Genomic DNA, 20495 nt, shown 5'->3' with positions numbered 1-20495 from the left:
GATTTGTTTACTAGTCTCAGAAATGGCTGGAGGAGCCCCTGCTCCTTGGAAGACTTCTCTAGGAGCAAAGGGGCTGGTAGGCACCATTTCCTTCTCCTGCTCCCAAGCAAATTCCCATGTCCATCTGCAGGGACCAGTGAAGCATGGATACTCACTACCTAACTGGCTGACATGCACTACCCCCTGTGTGGGTTGTGGATCTGTCCCCTCTGGTGTGCTTTTGCCTGGAACCCACTCAAACCAGACCCACAAACCGGGCAGTGTGCAAGCAGCCCCAGCAAGGGTCAGTGGCACTCCAAAGTGACTCCTGCCCTGGGGAGAGGGAAATGTAACCACACAAGCAATCATACTGGGGCCCCAGCAGTGGGCTGGGTGCAGACAGCTGGTCTGACTGCAGGCCCCACCTGCCAGTGAAAGCATCTCAGGGGACAACACAGGGAAAGCAGCCTGCAGTTTGGTGCTACTGCACGTCTGGCAAACTGGTCTGACTTAACTCAAGCCTGGGTTTGCCCCAGACTGGCCCACAAAAATCACCAGGACCAAACACTGCACAAAACAGCAAGGAGAGCCACTGGACTCTCCTGGGCTAAAGGAAAAAGTGGCTCAGCCACAACAGCAGGGGACACACAACACATACAACACACATGGGAGACCCCCCCCCCCCCCTGCAGTGCCAGGTACTGGAAACAGGGGACATTGCACTGCAGGATGCTACAGGAGCTCTTTTTCACAAGGCCACTAGTTTTAAGAGTGGGCGACATAGCTGACTTTCCAAACAGAAACAGACACAGAGAGTTAGATAAAATGAAGAGACAGAAGAATATGTCTCAAATGGAAGAACAGGACAAAACCATGCAACAAATCTAAATGAAATGGAGATAAGTAACATGCCTGATAGGGAATTTAAAGTAATGGTCCAAAAGATACTCACTGGACTTGAGAATCTCAGGATTTTGAGATCAAGCCCTGTGTCAGGCTCTGCACTGGGCATGGAACCTACTTAAAATTCTCTCTTTCCCTCTCCCTTTGCCCCTTTCACTCATGCTCTCTCTCTTTCTCTCTCTCAAATAAATGAATAAATCTTAAAAAAAAAAAAATCCAAATAACGAGACCCATCTATCTGCTGCCTAGAAGGCTCATTCCAGGCCAAAAGTCACCTGCGGATTGAAAGTGAGGGGATGGAGAAACATTTATCATGCACATGGATGTCAAATGAAAGCCTGGGGAGCAATACTTATATCAGACAAAGTAGACTTTGAAAAAAAGACTATAACAAGAGACAAAGAAGGATACCATATAATAATGAGATAATCCAATAAGATATAATAATTATAAATATGTATACACCTGGGCAGTGTGCAAGCAGCACATGGGAGCACCCAAATATATAAAAAGGTTAATAACAAACATAAAGGAACTAACTGAGAGTAATACAATAAGAGTAGGGGACTTTAACACCCCACTTACATCATGGGCAGATTATCAAAACAGAAAATCAACAAGGAAATGGTAGCTTTGAATGACACATTGGACTGGTTGGGTTTAACAGATATATCCTGAATATTCCATTCTAAAACAGCAGAATACACATTCTTCTCAAGTAACATTCACCAGAATAGATCACATATTACATCACAAAGCAAATACTGACAAATTCAAAAGATTGTAGTCATATTATGCTTCTTTTCTGACCAAAATGCTATGACTAGAGATCAACCACAAGAAAAAAAATCTGGAAAGAGCACAAATACATGAAGTTAATAACATTATACTAAATAATGGATGGTTCAATGAAGAAATTAAGGAAGAAAGCAAAAACAAAGAAAAAAATGAAAATGAAAACACAAAGGTCCAAAATTTTTGGAATATAGCAAAAGTGTTTCTAAGAAGGAAGTATATGGCAATACGGCAATACAGACCTATTTCAGAAAGCAAGAAAAATCTCAAATAAACAACCTAACCTAACATCTAAAGGAGCGAGAAACAAACAAACAAAACCCAAAACCAAAAGGAAAAAAATAATAAAGATTAGAGCAGAAATAGATGATAAAGTAAATAAAAAAACAACAGATCAATGAAATCAGGATCAAAAAGAAAAGAGAGAGGATTAAAATAAAATCAGAAGTCAAAAAGGAGAAATAACAACGAACACCATTGAAATACAAAGAATTATTTAAATTCCTAGAAACATATATCCTACCAAAACTGAAACAGGAAGAAATAGAAAATCTGAATAGACCAGTTACCAGCAATGAAATTAAATCAGTAATCAAAATACTCCCAACAAACAAAAGTCCAACGGGAATCCATCAAAATCCTTAAGGAGAACACAGGCAGCAACATCTTCAACCTCAGCTGCAGCAACTTCTTCCTAGAAACATCGTCAAAACCAAGAGAAGTAAGAGCAAAAATGAACTAGTGGGACTTCATCAAGATCAAAAGATTTGGCACAGCAAAGGAAACAATCAACAAAACCAAAAGACAACCAACAGAATGGGAGAAGATATTTGCAAATGACATGTCAGATAAAGGGCTAGTGTCCAAAATCTATAAAGAACTTATCAAACACAACACCCAAAGAACAAATAATCCAATCAAGAAATAGGCAGAAGACATGAACAGACATTTCTGCAAAGAAGACATCAAAATGGCCAACAGACACATGAAAAAGTGCTCAACATCACTTGGCATCAGTGAAATACAAATCAAAACCACAATGAGATACCACCTCACACCAGTCAGAGTGGCTCAAATTAACAAGTCAGGAAATGACGGATGCTGGTGAGGATGTGGAGAAAGTGGAACCTTCCTACACAGTTGGTGGGAATGCAAGCTGGTGCAACCACTCTGGAAAACAGCATGGAGTTTCCTCAAAAAGTTGAAAACAGAACTACCCTACAACCCAGCAATTGCACTGCTGGCTATTTGCCCTAAAGATACAAATGTAGTGATCCAAAGTGGCACATGCACTTGAATGTTTATAGCAGCAACATCCACAGTAGCCAAACTATAAAAAGAACCTAGAGTCCATCAACAGATGAATGGATAAAGAAGATGTGGTATAAATATACAATGGAATACTATGCAGTCATCAAAAGAAATGAAATCTTGCCATTTGCAACATTGTATATAGAACTAGAGGGCATTATGCTGAGTGAAATAAGTCAACCAGAGAAAGACAATTATCATATGATCTCCCTGATATGAGGAATTTGAGAGGCAGGGCAGGGGGTCATGGGGAGTAGGGGGGAAAAAATGAAACAAGAAGGGATTAGGAGGAAGACAAACCATAAGAGACTCTTAGTCCCATGAAACAAACAGGGTTTCTGGAGTGTAGGGGGGTATGGAGTGGGTGGCTAGGTTATGGACATTGGGGAGGGTATGTGCCATGATGAGTGCTGTCAAGTGTGTAAGCCAATGATTCACAGACCTGTACCCCTGGGGCAAATAATACATTATATGTTAAAAAAAAAAAAAAAGCCCAAGACCAGATGGCTTCACAGGTGAATTCTACCAAACATTTCAAGATAATTCCTATTCTTCCCAAATTATCCAAAAAATATAAGAGGATGGAAAACTTTCAAATTCATTCTGTGAGGCTAGCATTACCCTGATACCAAAACCAGATAAAGACATTACAGAAAAAGTCTTAATGACTACAGGTCATTAAGTCTGATGAACATAGATGCAAAAGTCTTCAAAAAATATTAGCAAACAGAACCCAACAATACAGTAAAACAATCATTCACTACAATCAAGTGGGTTTTATTCCTGGGATGCAAGGGTGGTTCAATGTTTGCAAATCAATGTGATATGTTATATCAATAAGAGAAAGGATAAAAACCACATGAACATTTTAATAGAGGCAGAAAAAGCATGTGACGAAGTACAACATCCACTCATGATAAAAAATCCTCTGCGAAGTAGGAACATAGGGAACATATCTCAACATAATCAAGGCTATATATGAAAAAATCCACAGTGCACATCATACTCAATGGGGAAAACTGAGAGCTTTTCCCCCCAATACAGGAATAACACAAGGACGTCTACTCTCACAACTTTTATTCAACATAGTACTAGACATCTTAGCCACAGCAATTAGACAAAAAAAGGAAATAAAAGACATAAAATTCATTAGGAAGTAATAAAACTTTCACTATTTGCAAATGACATGCTACTATACATAGAAAATCCTAAAGACTCCAGTGAAAAAATACTTTAGAACTGATAAATGAATTTGGTAATTTGCAGGATACAAAATCAATGTACAGAAATCATTTGCATTTCTATATACTAATAACAAAGTAGCAGAAAGAGAAATTAAGAAAACAGTCCCACTTGTAATTCCACCAAAAATAATAGAATACCTAGGAATAAACCTAACCAAGGATGAGAAAGAACTGCATTCTGAAAACTATAAGACATTGATGAAAGAAACTGAAGAGGACACAAACAAATAGAAAGACATTCCATGCTCATGGACTGGAAGAAAAAAATGGTTAAAATGTCCATATTTCCCCAAACAATCTATAGACTGAACACAATCTGCATAAAAACATTAAAAGCATTTTCTATAGAACAAGTAATCTTAAAATTTGTACAGAATCTCAAAAGACCCAGAATAGCCAAAGCAATCTTGAAAAAGAAAAACAAAGCTGGAAATACCACAATTCCAGATTTCAAGTTATATTATAAAGCTGTAGGAATCAAAACAGTATGGTACTGGCACATAAATAGACACATAAGTCAATGGAACACAATAGAGAGCCCAGAAAGAAACCCATGGTGTTATGGTCAATTAATCTTTGACAAAGGAATCAAGAATATGCAATGGGAAAAAGGCAGTCTCTTCAACAAATGGTGTTGGGAAAACCAGATAGGGACATGCAAAAGAATGAAACTGGATCACCTTCTTTACATCATACCCAGATGGATACCCAGATAAACTCAAAATGGATTAAGAACTTAAATATGAGACCTCAAACCATAGAAATTCTAGAAGAGAGCACAGACAGTAGTTTCTGTGACATCAGCCATAACATCTTTCTAGATATGTCTCCTGAGGCAAGGGAAACAGAAGGAAAAATTAAGCACTGGGACCACATCAAAATAAAATGTTTCTGCACAGCAAAGGAAACAACAGACAAAACTAAAAGCCTACTGAATTGGAAAAGATATTTGCTAATGACAAATCTGATAATGGATTAGTATCCAAAATGTATAAAGTCATACAACTAAACACCCAAAAATCAAATAATCCAATTTGAAAACAGGCAGAAGACATAAACAGACATTTCTCCAAAGAAGACATCCAGATGGCCAAAAGACAAATGTAAAGATGCTCAACATCACTCCTCCTCAGGGAAATACAAATGAAAACCACAATGAGATACCACCTCACTCCTGTCAGTATGGCTAGAATCAAAACCACACACACACACAAAAGAAGTATTGGCGAGGATATGGAGAAAAAGGAACCCTCATGCACTGTTGATAGGAATGCAAATTGGTGCAGCCACTGTAGAAGATAGTATGTAGATTCCTCAAGAAATTGAAAATAGAAATACCCTAGGACCCAGGAATTGCGCTACTGGGTACTTGCCCAAAGAATACAAAAACACTCATTTGAAGGGATATATGCACCCATATGTTTATTAAAGCATTATTTACAACAGCCAAGATATGAAAGCAGCCCAAGTATCCATCAATATATGAATGGATAAAGAAGATACCTATAAAAAAAAGATACTTATGTATATATCTATACACACACACACACACACACACACACACACACACACAGGAATATTATTCAGCCATAAAAAAGAATGAAACCTTGCCCTTTGCAACAACATGGATTGATCTGGCGAGTATAATGTTAAGCAAAATAAGGCAGTCAGAGAAAGTAAATACAATATGATTTCACTCATATGTAGAATCTAAGAAACAAAGCAAACAAACAAAAGGAAAAAAGGAGACAAACCAAGAAACAGACTCTTAACTACAGAGAACAAACTGATGGTTACTAGAGGAGAGATGGTTGGGGGATGAGTGAAATAGGTGAAAGGGATTAAGAATTAATGAGACTAAGTAATATATGGACTTGTTGAAGCATTATACTATACACCTGAAATTAACTAACACTGCATGTTAATTACACATTAAATTTTAAAAAGAAATCCAATCTGAATAAACAGTTATTCATCCTTTCCATGAGAGGTGAGAAAAAATTTTTTTATTACAGGCTATACTTTTTTTTTAATACAGGTTATACTTGCTTCAAAATAAAAATCAATCATGAGGCACAAGGAGTACAGAGCAACTTAAATTTTGATATTTAAAAAGAAAGATAAAAAGTGTTATATGCATCTGCTTTAAAGGAAAGTGCCTTGAATGAAACAAAATATAAAAATACTTTATAAATTGTATTTCAACTTCACATCATGGTCAATTGAGAAAACGTCAGAGGTTGAGGCAAAGGAGAAAGAGAATGAAGTAGTAGTATCTGTTGATGTATTTATTAAGCTAGACAAAAATGTTTCCTTTATATCCAAAATTATCAGGCTGGACAAACTATAATTTCCTAAAGGTTAAGGTTAATTTATTTCACTGGCTGATGTTAAAATGTACCTTTTAAAACCAACTGATTTTGAACATTGGATACAGTGGATATAAATGTGGTGAAGACCACAACAAACACTACAATGACCTTCATACGTCTTAAAAGGCTAGAGGGAGCTTGCCAGTGCTCATCTGATGGTTATTGTGCATTAGAGAGATAAAGGAGGCAGGAAACGACAGATGTTGGTGAGGATGGGGAAAAAGTGGAACCCTCCTACACTGTTGGTGGGAATGCAAGCTGGTGCAGCCACTCTGGAAAACAGTGTGGAAGTTCCTCAAAAAATAGAGCTATCCTATGACCCAGCAATTAGACTCACTCCTTTGGGTTAAGGAATCATTCTTCCAGAAAGCTGTGAATAAAAATGAGTTTCATTGTTGTTGTTGTTGTTGTTTTAAAGATTCTATTTATTTGACACAGAGAGAGAGATCACAAGTAGGCAGAGAGGCAGGCAGAGAGGAGGGGGCAGGAAGCAAGCTCCCCGCTGAGCAGAGTCCAATGTGGGGCTTGATCCCAGGATTCTGAGACCATGACCTGAGCCGAAGGCAGAGGCTTAACCCAATGAGCCACCAGGCGCCCCATAAAATGAGTTTTTATTTCAAATGAGGAAGAGTCAACACATTAGTATTGTTCATAGAAGCAAAATTTCTGATTGAGATAGCAGACCAAGAGAGACAGAGGATGAGCTCTGAGGGGAATGGAGGTAGCAGGACAAGTCACACACCTTCCAAGGAGGAAAGGGTGCTGGGGAGGCTGAGAGTACAGGGTACTTACTATCTTGGGGGCAGAATGTGTGTAGCACTTAGAGGTGGCCCCTAGGACACTGAAAGTCAGGAAAAAGTTATAGGGGTGGCTGAGAAAAGGTGACTGCAAGGAAAAGAGGAAACGTGGTCATCATTGTGATCGGGGGTGAGGCCCCAATGAAAACCAGAGCTCCTATGCCATTGTGGCCCAGTGTGGCACTGCTGCCCAGAAGACCCATGTATGACTGGTGTGACAAGTTCACAGATGCCTGACCTCATATCAGTCTGGGTCCCAGCAAGGAGCAGAGGGCGTAGTCACACTGGGATAGCTGGAAGAAAGTTCAGTGATTTTTAAAGCTGTGCCCCGGGCACAGGACACTACAAGAACAATGTTGGACTGTGAGCTAGCGGCAACGGGGCTCCCTTGCCAGCCTAGCCTGAAGGCACAGGGTGGTGGGGGAGGGCAGTGACTCCCAGGACACAGAACTAGAGCACTGCTGCCAGACAGAGCAGGACCACCAGGTTCCCCGACATCCCTGTCCTCCTGCCCTCCGATTCCTACCAGTGTTCCCCTTGGCCACCCCAAATGGAGGCCAGAGGGAAGCAAGTCCACTAGGCCCTACCTTTCAGGCTCTGGGACACAGAGCCAGCTGAAGAGGGGTCTGGGTGGGTCTGGAGGTGCAGACCCAAGACACTGCACACCGCAAATGGAGCCAACCCAGATAGCCCAGGGTGCAGCTGATCGCACTTACCAAACTTGTGCAATACAAGTTGGAAATGCCACATCCTGTTTTTGGGAAAACTATAAGGCTCCCTTGAAAACATCTTTATCCCTAAAATACAAATACTTGTTCTCTCCCTCTCTCAGTCTTCCTGATCCCTCAAGATGCATCGTCCTGCTGAGTACAGAGGAATCCCTGCTTCTGTCTGGGGAGGGACCATCATTCCCAGATGATGACTGCCAGTGGGCAGTAGTATCCATCTTTAGACCCTTACTCGCCAGTGAGTGTACTGATGTTTGCAACGATAATGAAAGGTAAGAGGCTGGGTGGCGGCTTCCGTTCTCAGTTCTCTTCTCCTTGTAGAAAAACCCAACTTACACACTCATGGCAGTCCTCTTCTGCTCTGAATTATCTCCACTTCCCATGGAAGCCATTGGTTTGAATTCTGTGACTAAAAACGCTTTTCTTCTTGGACCTTGCCAATTCTAATTCCCAGTGAAGTGCCTCTTTCCTTACTGTGGAGGCTTTCCGTTTTCGGCATGTAATGGTTTCCCTAATATGTCTTTAAATTTTTTAAATATTTATTTATTTGAGAGAGGAGAGAGCGCATATGCGTGTAAAGTATGTGAGTCGTGGGGAGAGGCAGAGGGAAAGAATCCCAAGCAGACTCCCCACTGAGCACAGAGACTGACTTGGGGCTCTATCTCATACCCCGAAATCACGACCTGAGCAGAAATCAAGAGTTGGACCCTTAACCAACGGAGTCACCCAGTGCCCCCTAACCCCGAATATGTTTTTACATTCACCAGGGTACCCTGGACTTTATAAAGGATAAAGCAAGCATACAGAGCGAGTAGGTAAGCACCGTAAAGGGCAATGTATTCAGGAGCTGCTCTCATGCCGGCAGGGGAAATGGCGTGCCCTTGGCATGCATATACCGCAGGAATCCACCCGTACACTGTCCCTGCAGTCCACATCCACTCGACCGCTGTTCAGCAACAGCCTAAGCAGGGCCAGGTTGCCTCTCCTTGCTGCCCAGAAGGCGGCGTTGGCAAGTGGAGTTTCCTTCTGCAGAAGCAAAATGAGACAGGATCTTAAACTTGGCATTCATTAAGTTGACATCCGTTAATGTGCTTCTACGCAAAGATATGCCATTCAAAAAGCAGAATTTCCAGATGTGTCGTAGCATGGAAAAGACAGCTCCTCCTGCGACGGAGGACTGTAACATACGTGGCTATGGAACACATTCTATTTTGTACCAGATACGGGAGTGTTGTTACAAAGAGCAGCATTGTTGATAATATAGCACTATTAATATCTTATTTCCCACGAGTGCTCTCACTTTCCTGCCTCTGTGTCTTTGTTCACAGTTTCCTTTTTGCTTGAGAGGAGTTTTCCCCCATCCTTCAAGACTAAGGCTCTGCTTAAGTGCTATTTCCTCCCTGAAACATTCCTAAATCCTTCTTCCCCTTTAAGCAGAGAGAAATCTCTCCCAATTCTGACCTCCCCAAACCACACTTTTTCTAAGCCCTCAGCTTTCTATCTGATTCCAGCTTTCTGGGTCAAGGCCTCCCCTGTGCCCTACACCTAATTTTCTTTGCTGGAAACTTGCCAGAGGATTCAGTGAAGAATTAGGAACTCTAGGCAGAAAACACTGTTACATGTCCTCATATGGATCTTTCTTTCCACTGCTGCCTTAAAGTTGCAAAGTTAATGTTGGAATCATCCTATGGAAGGAATAGAGCTGGCAAACAGTTCTTCAAAAATCAAAGTGGCAGAGTTGACTGAAGTACAGCTGCCTTTCCTAAAACACAACAGTTTGTTTTGCGTCTATAGAGAAGAGTCCATGCCAGGGGAGGGTGGGCAGTGGAGGGGAGGCTCTGGAACCAGACAGCTCTGGGTTTCAACCCTAGCCCTGGGCAAGTGACTTGGCCTTGGTGAGTCTTACACCACCTGCCTTGAAGTTTTAGGTAAGGATTAAATGATGTAGGTTAATTGGTGAATACAGTACCCAACACATCATAAATGCTTACAGGTACTAGCTTTTCCCCCTCTGTCCACTTTTCTTTAGAACGTTAGAATCAGTAGGCAAAATTAAATTGAGTATTGGTACTATGAAGAATTTTTCTGGCCTCAGGAAATTTTCTAGCGTTCAAATTGTTTAATAAAAGCATGTTTTGGGTGGGCTTAAAACACCCATCTCACCCCAACCCCTTTTATGTGCTATTATCTGATAAAGTAGTAAAGTATATACTGATAAAGTAGTAAATTTAGTATCTTACTCACCTATGCTAAGTTAAAAAGAAAACACAACAATGTCACCCACAACAAGGAGCCATCTGATAATAAATTTTTTTTTTTTTAATTTTTAAGTAATGTTCACACCCAGTGCAGGGCTCAAACTCACAACCCTGAGATCAAGAGTCTCATCTACTCACTGAGCCAGCCAGGCACCTGTCCACAGAGCCATCTCAAGTGAGAGCATTGTGAGAGCACCATGAAGCGGGTATTTGTTGGTATGAGGATTTCTTTTCTGCAGTCCTTCAGCTCACCCACAATTTAGTGCTCTCGTGCGTGCTTGGAGGAGAGCATGGACAAGTAGGGAGTGCTAAGCACGTTGCAAACATACTTTGAATAGTTTCCTGGCTCAGGTAGGAGGAAAACAAAAATCCCTTCAAATTCCGGATGAACAATGTGCTTTCCCTAAAAGCATAAATGTTATGGTCCCAGTTTTCAGGCCAAATTGCAATGGTGACCTTCACACCCAGGGCTGGCGGCTTTTGTACCAGGCTGGGTCCCCCATTACAGCTGTCGGTGACTGGCTGAAGTGATGGCCAGCCAGGTCTGACTTGTATCAGAAATCACGAAACTGGGGTGCCTGTGAGTTAAAGCCTCTGCCTTTGGCTCGGGTCATGACCCCAGGGTCCTGGGATTGAGCCCCGCATCGGGTTCCCTGCTCAGCTGGAGGTCTGCTTCTCCCTCTGCCTGCTGCTCCCCCTACTTGTGTGTGTACTCTCTCTCTCTTTCTCACTATCAAATAAATAAATAAAATCTTTAAAAAGAAAAAAAAGAAAGAAAGAAAAAAAAAAAAATCACGAAACAATGCCCTTTCCATAGGGAGATTGCACAAGGCCAAAATGAAGCCTGGAGGGTGAATTAGGAAGAGAACTTAATTCGTACCAGGAGCAGCTCTGCTGGATTTTCCTGAAACAGGAAGACTTGAGAGTAATAAATTGTAAATCATTTTTAGTGATTTTGTTGTTTCTCTTTAACCTCAAATTATTTTCAAAAACCTCTGGAAACCACAAGCTTCTATTGTCATAATAATTTCTCTGGCCTTGAGGATAGATAGCCTCAGGGCTTTCTCTCCTGTCAGGGCTAGATTCCTTGGTTTCCCACAAGGTTTTAGAAACTGAGCTTTTTGAAAAGCCAGACAGATTTCATTCTCCTTCAAGTGTCTGATGTACTGGGAGGTGGAGGCAAGGAGAGTTGGTTTGGGCTAAGAAAGAGCTGAGTTCAAGTCCTGAGTCTGCTACTTCCTAGCTCTGTGACCCGGGGCATGTTATTTAACTTCTCTCTGTCCCACTAAAATGGGACTAATAATGCCAGGAATAGTGCCTCTGCCATGTGCTGTTGGAGAGTTAAAGGAAAGAATACATGTCAATTCAGTTTGATGACGAATACTCAAGAAATGCTAGCTATAAATGCACAGTCCTTTGAAATTCATTTGCTTGGTCAATGGCCTATATTAGGGACAGTGGTACTGACCAGGGTTTAGGACAAGGGGTATGAGTCAACCTTGATCTCCGCTCTAATGGCTTTACAGCCCAGGAGGGAAGCAAGTCGTGCCAATAGGCAGCAGATGTAATCCCAGGTACTAGAGCAGGAATGCGGGTTACTTGTGAGAGCAGAGAATGGCTGAGCCTTTACGAAGGAGGTAGCCAGGAATGGCTTCAAAGAGAAGGAATTCTCGAAAACAGTCTCCAAAGATGAACAGGGAGCTGGGTAAAGAGCATCCCAGGCAGACAAGGCAGTGAAGCAAAGACATGGAGGCTCACCCCAGTGTGCTGGGAACTGTCCTTAGCTCAGAAGGGCTGGACTGAAGGATGGGAGTGGAGAGAGGTCAAGTAACTGATAGCAGACAGGGCCAGATCCTGAAGGATCTGCTGTGCCGTGCTATGGGGTTTGCCTGGGCACTGGGGAGCCAAGGCAGAGCTCTAAGGTGAGGAGATACTATTGGTTTTGTGTTTTAGGAAGATCCCTGTGGCAGCCTCAGGGAGAATGGATTGATGCCTGGAGCCGGACTGAGGTTGGTGTCTATAGGGTTAGGGAACTATTGTATAGACAGGGCAGGAGAAAATGAGGGCCAGAGCTCAAGCAACAATAGTGGGATGGGAGAATGAGAGAGACTAGACAAATTTTAAGGAACCAAACTGAACAGTTTTGGTCTGCGACCGAATACGCAGGAGAAGGTGGCAGACCCCTGGGGTTCTGGTTTGAGTGCCTGGTTGAGATGGTGCCATTCCCAAGAGGGGGAATGCTGTAAGAAGGGCAGGCTTTGGGGGAAAATGATGAGATCAGCTGTGAACCCGCTTTCAGTGCCTAAGGGGTGTTGTGGGGAAATGACCACCATAAACATGGCTAAGCTCTCCTACCACGCTGCTAAGGCGGACACAGTTAGTGGAGGGCAGGTATCTTGCACTAAGACTTACTTAGTGCTTACGTGTACCAGCTGGTACCTGCTCCGCACATACTACCTCATTGAACCCCCACCAGAGCTCGGAGAGGTGGGCACTGTCGCTATGCCACTGCTCAGGTGAACTAAGGGAAAGACGACAGGCAGGCTTCAGACCCAGGCCGTCAGGTGCTCAGGGCTGTCCTTTTAGCCATCCCACTGGCCGGCCTCTGGAGGAATTCTGTAGAAAGCAAGGAATAAGGCAGTACTGACCCCGATGGTCTCCTTCCCTACCTCATTCCAAGTCCCCTGACCTCCCTTCTCTTTGGGGTCGATGCACATCACCTTGGCTCGATAATTTCCAAATCTCCTCCGGCCTGAAACGCATATCATCATAAGTACTGGCGAGTGAAAGAGGGGCAAGTCCTTTAGCCTTTGAAGGAGATGATGCACATGGAAATGCTTTACTATTTAACCTCTTTCTTGGTTTTTCTGATCTCTACAGTGAGGCCGGTGAGCCTCGCTCAGGCAGGCTTGTAGGTCGCAACATCAGGACGACAGCAGCTCCAACCAACACTGCCATCTTGCTCTGTACTGGGTGTCCTTCCACTGCTCTGATGCATTAATTCCCAGAACAGCCGCATGACATCGGTGTTTTTTTATTCTTTCCATTCTTTTTTTTTTTTTTTTTTTAAAGATTTTATTTATTTATTTATTTGAGAGAGACATCAAGAGCACAAGCAGGGAAATGGTTAGAGAGAGAGGGAGAAGCAGGCTCCCCGCTGAATAGGGAGCCCGACATGGGGCTTGATCCCAGGACCCTGGTTTCATGACCTGAGCTGAAGGCAGACATTTAACCAACTGAGCCACCCATGTACACACATAATCCCATTCTTAAGATGAGGTAATGAGGGGCGCCTGGGTGGCTCAGTGGGTTAAGCCTCTGCCTTCGGCTCAGGTCATGATCCCAGGGTCCTGGGATTGAGCCCTGCATCCGGCTCTCTGCTCAGCCGGGAGCCTGCTTCCCCCGCTCTCTCTCTGCCTGCCTCTCTGCCTACTTGTGATCTCTGTCTGTCAAATAAATAAATAAAATCTTTTTAAAAAAAAAAAAAGATGAGGTAATGAGGCACAGTAACAAATCACTCAAGGTCATAGAGTTAAGAAGTAATAGAAACGGCATTCAAACTCAACTCCAAGTCAAGTCTGAGGTTTTATATCTTATACCCTGGGAGAAAAACTAAGTGTAAACTTCCACATATGCCATATTTTCTTCTCCTTTTCTCCCATTTACTGGCAGGATTTTGGCTCATGCTCTGTTCATTATTACAATTCCAGCAATTAGTCACAGGAAGGACGGGAAGAGAAGGGAAATTGTTACTTGTACAGAACTGGAATTCTGTTTAAAAGCTAAGAGGGGGTAGAGATTTAAACCATCAGTTTAAAAAAGGGTTTAGAATACTGTGGGTTTCGATTGTTAATTCCACCAAGAGAACATTAGTAATGAATTTCTTCGATGTTAGCAGCCACATTAAATAAGGATAGAATGCAGGACTGAGAAGCCATGAGCAAAAGGACACTTTTGCGATGTCACTGTCTATTCTTTTTAAGATTTTAAAATTAATTTGAGAGAGTGAGAGCAGGGGTAGGAGCAGAGGGAGAAGGACAAGCAGACTCTATGCTGAGTGAAGAGCCTGATATGGGGCTTGATCTTAGGACCCTGAGACCATGACCTGAGCCGAAACTAAAAGTCAGATGCTTAATGGCACAGCCACCCAGGCACCCTGTCACTGGCTATTTTAACACATTGTCCCCTTCATGCTAAGTACTTGAAATTTTCAGAATGCTTGATAAACATTACAAAAGCCTAAATCCTATGTTGTATTGTTACACTTCTAACGATGATGGGAAACTAGAGAGAAAAAGTACGTGATTTGCTCCAAGCATTCTACCTTAGAGGTCAGTAAACATTTCCAAACTCAGAACTCGAGACCATGTGGAAGTTCTAAGACATGTATGTCAAGCATAGGCTTATCTATAGAGATAGAAAGTAGAGTAGCAGTTATCTATAGCTGGGATGTTTGGAGTGGGGGATAGAGAGTGATTGCTAATGGGCATGTGATTTATTTGGGGGGGATGATTAAAATATCCTAAAATTGTGCTGGTGGTTGCACAACTCTGAATATACTGAAAACCACTGAAATGAACACTTTCCATGGGTGAGTTATATGGTATGTTTCAATAAAGTTGTTTAAAAACATATGTGGCTTTGTAAATTTATTTTCCTGTAGTTCAAATAATTTTAGCTGACTGGTAAACTGAAGCCAATTATGAGATGATTTATGCACTTTCAGAACAAGGATGGAAAATACAAGTCCCCCTACTTTTAGCCCAGCCATGAGCAGCTTCTAACACCAAGGTGAAACATGGTATTGAGACACTCTGTCCTCTCTGGGAAGACGTGCTCAAGAAAGATGCAGGCATGGTTTTATCTCTAGCGATGTTTCCTCTGTGGTGGTGACCTCCTTCACCACGTGAAGAGTCTCCTTCCTCATTGTGTTAGGTTTTTGGCAACCTCAGGCCTGAAGAGTAAGTCCTGATACAGCCGTTTACAGAGTCACAAGTTGGTAGACTGAAATCTGTGACCTTTATTCCACAAAAAGGCTCAGACCTGCACTCTGAGAATTAAAAAATAGAATTAAATAATAGAATTAAAAAATAATTCTAACAAACGTGTCTGTTTTCCCAAACAGAACAGAGGAGAACTTGCCAATTTGGAAAGAGGAAGTTTACTGGAGGCAGACCGGGGATTGCTGATAGCTTAATGGAGCAAGGAGGAGCTGCAAAAGGGTCTGTGTGGCTCAGAAGCAAAGAGCTCTACACGCGGTGACTCTACGTTATCAATACGAGGCTAACTTGTGACTAGTGATGCTCTGTTGATCCTCCCACAGACTCGGCCAACCACTTTGGAGACCCAGGGACGAGGCCTATGAGACTTTCAGAGTCTTGTGAAAATAAAGTTAATCTATGGCTCTAAAATCAAAGTGAATGAATAAAAGAGTTAGAAAATGTACCATCTTTGTCAACTCTAATTCACTGCTAAATTCGGTATACATAAAATATTAATGGCACATGAAAATAATTTGTAGGTCTGATTTTCTCTCTGCACAAGAATTATTATATATGGACACTGCAGAAAAATCATGGGCCAATATAAATTAAATGTTACTCATGGCTAAATTGCTTTAATAGCAATATAATAAACACCCTTCCAAAAATGTACAGTAAGAAGTCTATCATCTTGGGCAGAGGGCACATTTTAATATGCCTGATGGTATGCCTGCTAGGGCTAGTGCAGGCTCTGTTGATGGGCGTGCTACTCTGCTTCCCTTGCCCTCAGGCCTTCCCTGTGCGCTGTGCGGAAGTCCACTTCGTGCAAAATCAACTCCGTGTCCTTAACCTAACACAGTGTCTCTGTCTCCCTGCTCTAAACTCCAGGTGTCTCCCAGCTGTTGGGGACTAAGCCTTCTCCCACACCAGCCCCAGAGTGGAAAATGCTCTTAGGCTCTCCTCACTTGTTTTGGAGATGCCGCCCTTCCGGTCAAGTATACAAACCTCTGCTCCTTCAGGACTCAGGCCATCCCACCTGCTTCTCCTGTGCCTCGCCTCGCCTAGTAGCTGTCACGTCCTCGTCATTCTCCCTTCTTCACGGCAAATTCTGGCACTTTCCTTCCTACCCACCCCAATTCTGATCTCATCCTGGCCTTCACTTTACAAAACATGGATAAGGTTTGCTCAACCTCACCTCCTTTCCTCTAACCCCAACGGAAGAGTTTCCTCTCCACCTGTCTGGGGGAACCCCTACAAGGAATGAAGCCATGCTCTCACACCCTGCCTCACCCCCCTCCTGCATGCTTCCTCACTCAGCTCAGCCATCCCCTCCATTGAGCCTCCCTATCATCATTTCAAATACTTATTTATTTTCTGATTTACATACTACAAAATTCACCCTTTTAAAGCATATAATTCCGTGGTTTTTAGTGTGTTCCTAAGGTTGCATTACCATCATGAGTCCAGAACATTTTCATCACCTCCTACCTATTAACAATCTCTCTCCATCCCCCGATTCTTCCCTAGCCCCAGGGAACCAAGAATCTGCTTTCTGTCTCTATGGATTTGCTTATTCTGATCATTTCATATAAGTGGCATCATATAATATGTGGCCTTTTGGGTCTGGCTTCTTTTACTCAACATAATGGTATCCAGGTTCACCCACATTATAGCACGTGTCACAGTTTACTTCTTTTTTTATGGTGAATGATATTCTATTGTGTGGATACACCATGGTATGGACTGAAGATTTGTGTCCCTCCTTGCCCCCAAACTCATATGTTGAAGCCCTAATTTCCAATGTGACAGTATTTGGAGGTGAGTCCTTTAGGGAGGTAATTAGGTTAGATGAGATCAAGAGAGTACTGCCCCCATGACGGAATCAGTGTTCTTACAAGAAAAGGAAGAGACGGGGCGCCTGGGTGGCTCAGTGGTTTGGGCTGCTGCCTTCAGCTCGGGTCATGATCTCAGGGTCCTGGGATCGAGCCCCGCATCCGGCTCCCGGCTCCGCGGGAAGCCTGCTTCCCTCTCTCTCTCTCTCTCTCTCTGCCTGTCTCTCTGCCTACTTGTGATCTCTGTCTGTCAAATAAATAAATAAAATCTTAAAAAAAAAAAAAAGAAAAGAAAGAGACACCAGAGATTTCTTTCTCAATAGGAGGATCCAGTGAGAATGTGGCTGTTACCAAGCCAGGAAGAGATCTCTCATCAGACAGCAAATCTCCAGCACCTTGATCTTGGACTTTCTAGCCTCCAAAACTGTGAAAAATTAAATGCCTGCTGTTCAGGTGCCTGGTTGGCTCAGTCATGAAGCGTCTGCCTTCAGGTAGGGTCATGATCCCGGGGTCCTGGGATCGAGCCCCACATTGGGTTCTCTGCTTGTGTTCCTACTCTCGCTGTCTCTCTCTCTCTCTGTCAAATAAATAAATAAAATCTTAAAAAAAAAAGCCTGATGTTTAAGCTACCCACTCTATAGTATTTTGTTATGGCAGCTCAAGCTAATACATACATTTTGTTTATTATCAATGATAAACAAAACGATGGGCATTTGGGTTGCTTCTACTTTTTGGCAATTATGAATAACAAAATTAATATTTGTGTCAAGTTTTTGCGTAAACATGCATTTTCATTTCTTTTGGGTATATATGCAGGAGGGGAATTGCTGGGTCATATGGTAACTCTACGTTTAACTTTTGGAAAAATAAGCAGATTGTTTCCTAATATGATTGCGTTACTTTGTACCTCTACCATGGAGATATGAAGACTTGACTTTATCTACATTCTTGCCAACACCTGACACTGTTTTGTTGATTATAATCATCCTAGTGGGTGTGGAGTGATGTCTAATTATGGTTTTGATGTGCATTTCCCTAATGACTAAAGGCATTGAGCGTCTTTTCAGGTGCTTATTGGCCATTGGTGTATTTTCTTGGGAGAAACGTCTGTTCATCTCCTTTGCCCGTTTTTTTTTTTTTTTTAAAGATATTATTTATTTATTTGACAGAGATCACAAGCAGGCAGAGAGGCAGGCAGAGAGAGAGGGAGGAAGCAGGCTCCCCGCTGAGCAGACAGCCCGATGCAGGGGCTCAGATCCCAGGACCCTGAGATCAGAACCTGAGTCGAGGGCAGAGGCTTTAACCCACTGAGCCACCCAGGCGCCCCTCCTTTGCCCATTTTTAAATTGGGTTATTGTCTTTTTGTTGTTGGGATATTTGTCATCATTTAAAGATGGTCACGTCTCTACCATTTTAAAGCAAACAAACCCTTGGCCAACTCCAAATCCCTACTGTGGCCACTGTTTCTTGCAGAATTTTTTGAAACAGCTCTAGACCCTGGTGGTTCCTACCCACTCTCTTTTGAAGCTATTGCAATCAAGCTCCTGAAGCCAGCATGTCACTAAAACTGCTCAGAGCAAGGTCACCAGTGGCTGTTTGTTACTAAACACAATGGACACTTTTTAATTCCCAGCTTGATTTCTCTGCAGTATTTATCACTGAGTTCCTCCCCATCTTTACCAAAGGATTAGAGATCCCTGGCTTCCATATCAGCACATGCTTCTGATTGTTCTCACACATTGCTGACTGCTCTTCAGTTTTCTAAATGGGCTTCTCTTATTCTGCTCATTCTCAAAGTTTGATCTTAGAGATTTTGTCTTCAGTGCTCTGCTTTCCACTTTTACATGGTCTCAGGGGGACAATCACATTCATTCTCACGGGTTTAATTACCACCTAACACTGCTCACTCCTATATCTCATCTCTACCTCCTGCCTAGACTATACTCCGGGGTTCCCAGTATGTAGATCTGTCTAATCAACATCTCTTTCTGGACTTCCGTCTATCCTTAAACTTTACATGTCCCAAACCAAACATTTTATCTTTACCTCTCTAGTCTTCCCTAACTTAAGGAAAAACATCAATTACAGAATTTCATGGATTAAAATTTTTTTAAGTCACTCACATTTGTTTATTTCCTTCCATTCCAGACACCTGTTCCCTAGTCCCTACCATTTAACAAGAGGACCCCAGCACTGCCTCCCTTCTTCAAACTGTGGCCAGAGATCTTTCTAACATGCAAATCTCAACATATCAGTCCTCTTTATAGGAGTTACTGTAGGAGATGGAAGCTAGACACATTAGGGTTTCAATGTTAAAACCATTCATTTACTGGCTGCAGGATCGTGATGAGTTACTTAACTTTTCCATGTTTTAGTGTTCTTGCTTTAAGGGGGGGAAAAAAAGGCGAGAAACACACGAAAGTACCATTTCACGGATCTTCCTGAGGATTCAGAAGGTGCGCCCAGACGCCCTTGGCTGAGTCAGGCACATTTTAAGTGCTCAACACATTTTAATTATTTTTATTAGGACCTCTCAATAGAGGCAAATCAAGTACCGTTACTTTCATCCTGAAATGTGAGGATTAAATGGAATGACCTGGAACTCTTAAGACTCCTTTGGACACTGAAGCCAGGTAATCAGCGGCAGCTCCATTCTGCTGGGCACTCAGCTTCAGCGTCCAAAAAGTGCTCTGGAGAGGAGGCGACAGGGGTGCCGCTGGCATTCAGAAAGGAGCACCCAGAATCAGGAATTGGTGCCGCAGCCCGGGTCTCTCCCCGGGGCGCGGCCAAGGGACAGCGCTGACCTCGGGCTTCTTCCCGCCCCCGCCCGTTACCCCGGCGACGGTCCCCGCCGCCCCTTCGCTCTGCGGCCGGGCTCTCCTGACCTGCCGCCGCCAGTACCGAAAGCCTTTCAAGCAAAGCCCACACCGCCAAACCACCAACCACAGGAGCCACATCGCCCGGTACCTTCCCTCCGTCCCCCGCCAGCACCCAGGGCGGCGCTCACTCCACCCTGCGGGCCCCCCGGCGCGAGCCACCCCAGGAGCTCCCCTGGTGCGGGCCCGCCGCCAGAGGTCTTCCGCCCGGCCCGGCACTCCCTCCCCGAGCCCGCGGCGCTCACCTTGAAGGACATCCTGCACATGTCCGCGGCCACGCCAGCGAGACCGCGGCGCTTCCGGCCCGGGGCGCCCGGGCGCCCGCCCTCCCCTGCCCGCCGCGTTCCGCAGTGGGGCGGTCTCCCGCGCCGCGCGCTCCCGCCGCCGCCTCAGACCCGGCCACGCGGGGAGGGCGGGG

At 43.4% G+C, this 20495-nt stretch overlaps 1 protein-coding gene across 5 annotated transcripts in view; it reads right to left on the bottom strand.

The window, feature by feature from the left end:
- The window catches only part of ANKRD29 (ankyrin repeat domain 29), a 54847-nt gene extending 34387 nt beyond the window's left edge, over window positions 1–20460 (bottom strand). For 2 of the 5 annotated variants that reach the window (XM_059139421.1, XM_059139425.1), the window contains exons 1-2: window positions 20323–20460; window positions 9045–9155 (exon numbers count right to left, since the gene is read on the bottom strand). In XM_059139421.1, the coding sequence (XP_058995404.1) occupies window positions 9045–9155; window positions 20323–20343 (132 nt within the window). In that variant the 5' untranslated portion in view covers window positions 20344–20460. Of the gene's footprint in view, window positions 1–9025; window positions 9156–19797; window positions 19918–20322 lie in introns of all 5 variants that reach the window. The other 3 variants (XM_059139424.1, XM_059139423.1, XM_059139426.1) reach the window with 3 other exon arrangements.
- Window positions 20461–20495: the final 35 nt, after the last annotated feature.

This window comes from Mustela lutreola, chromosome 11 (genome assembly GCF_030435805.1).
Source record: "Mustela lutreola isolate mMusLut2 chromosome 11, mMusLut2.pri, whole genome shotgun sequence".
Taxonomy (NCBI): Eukaryota; Metazoa; Chordata; class Mammalia; order Carnivora; family Mustelidae; genus Mustela; species Mustela lutreola.
The sequence above is the reverse complement of the archived record's forward strand: the minus strand, read 5'-3'. Positions and strand labels throughout refer to the sequence as shown.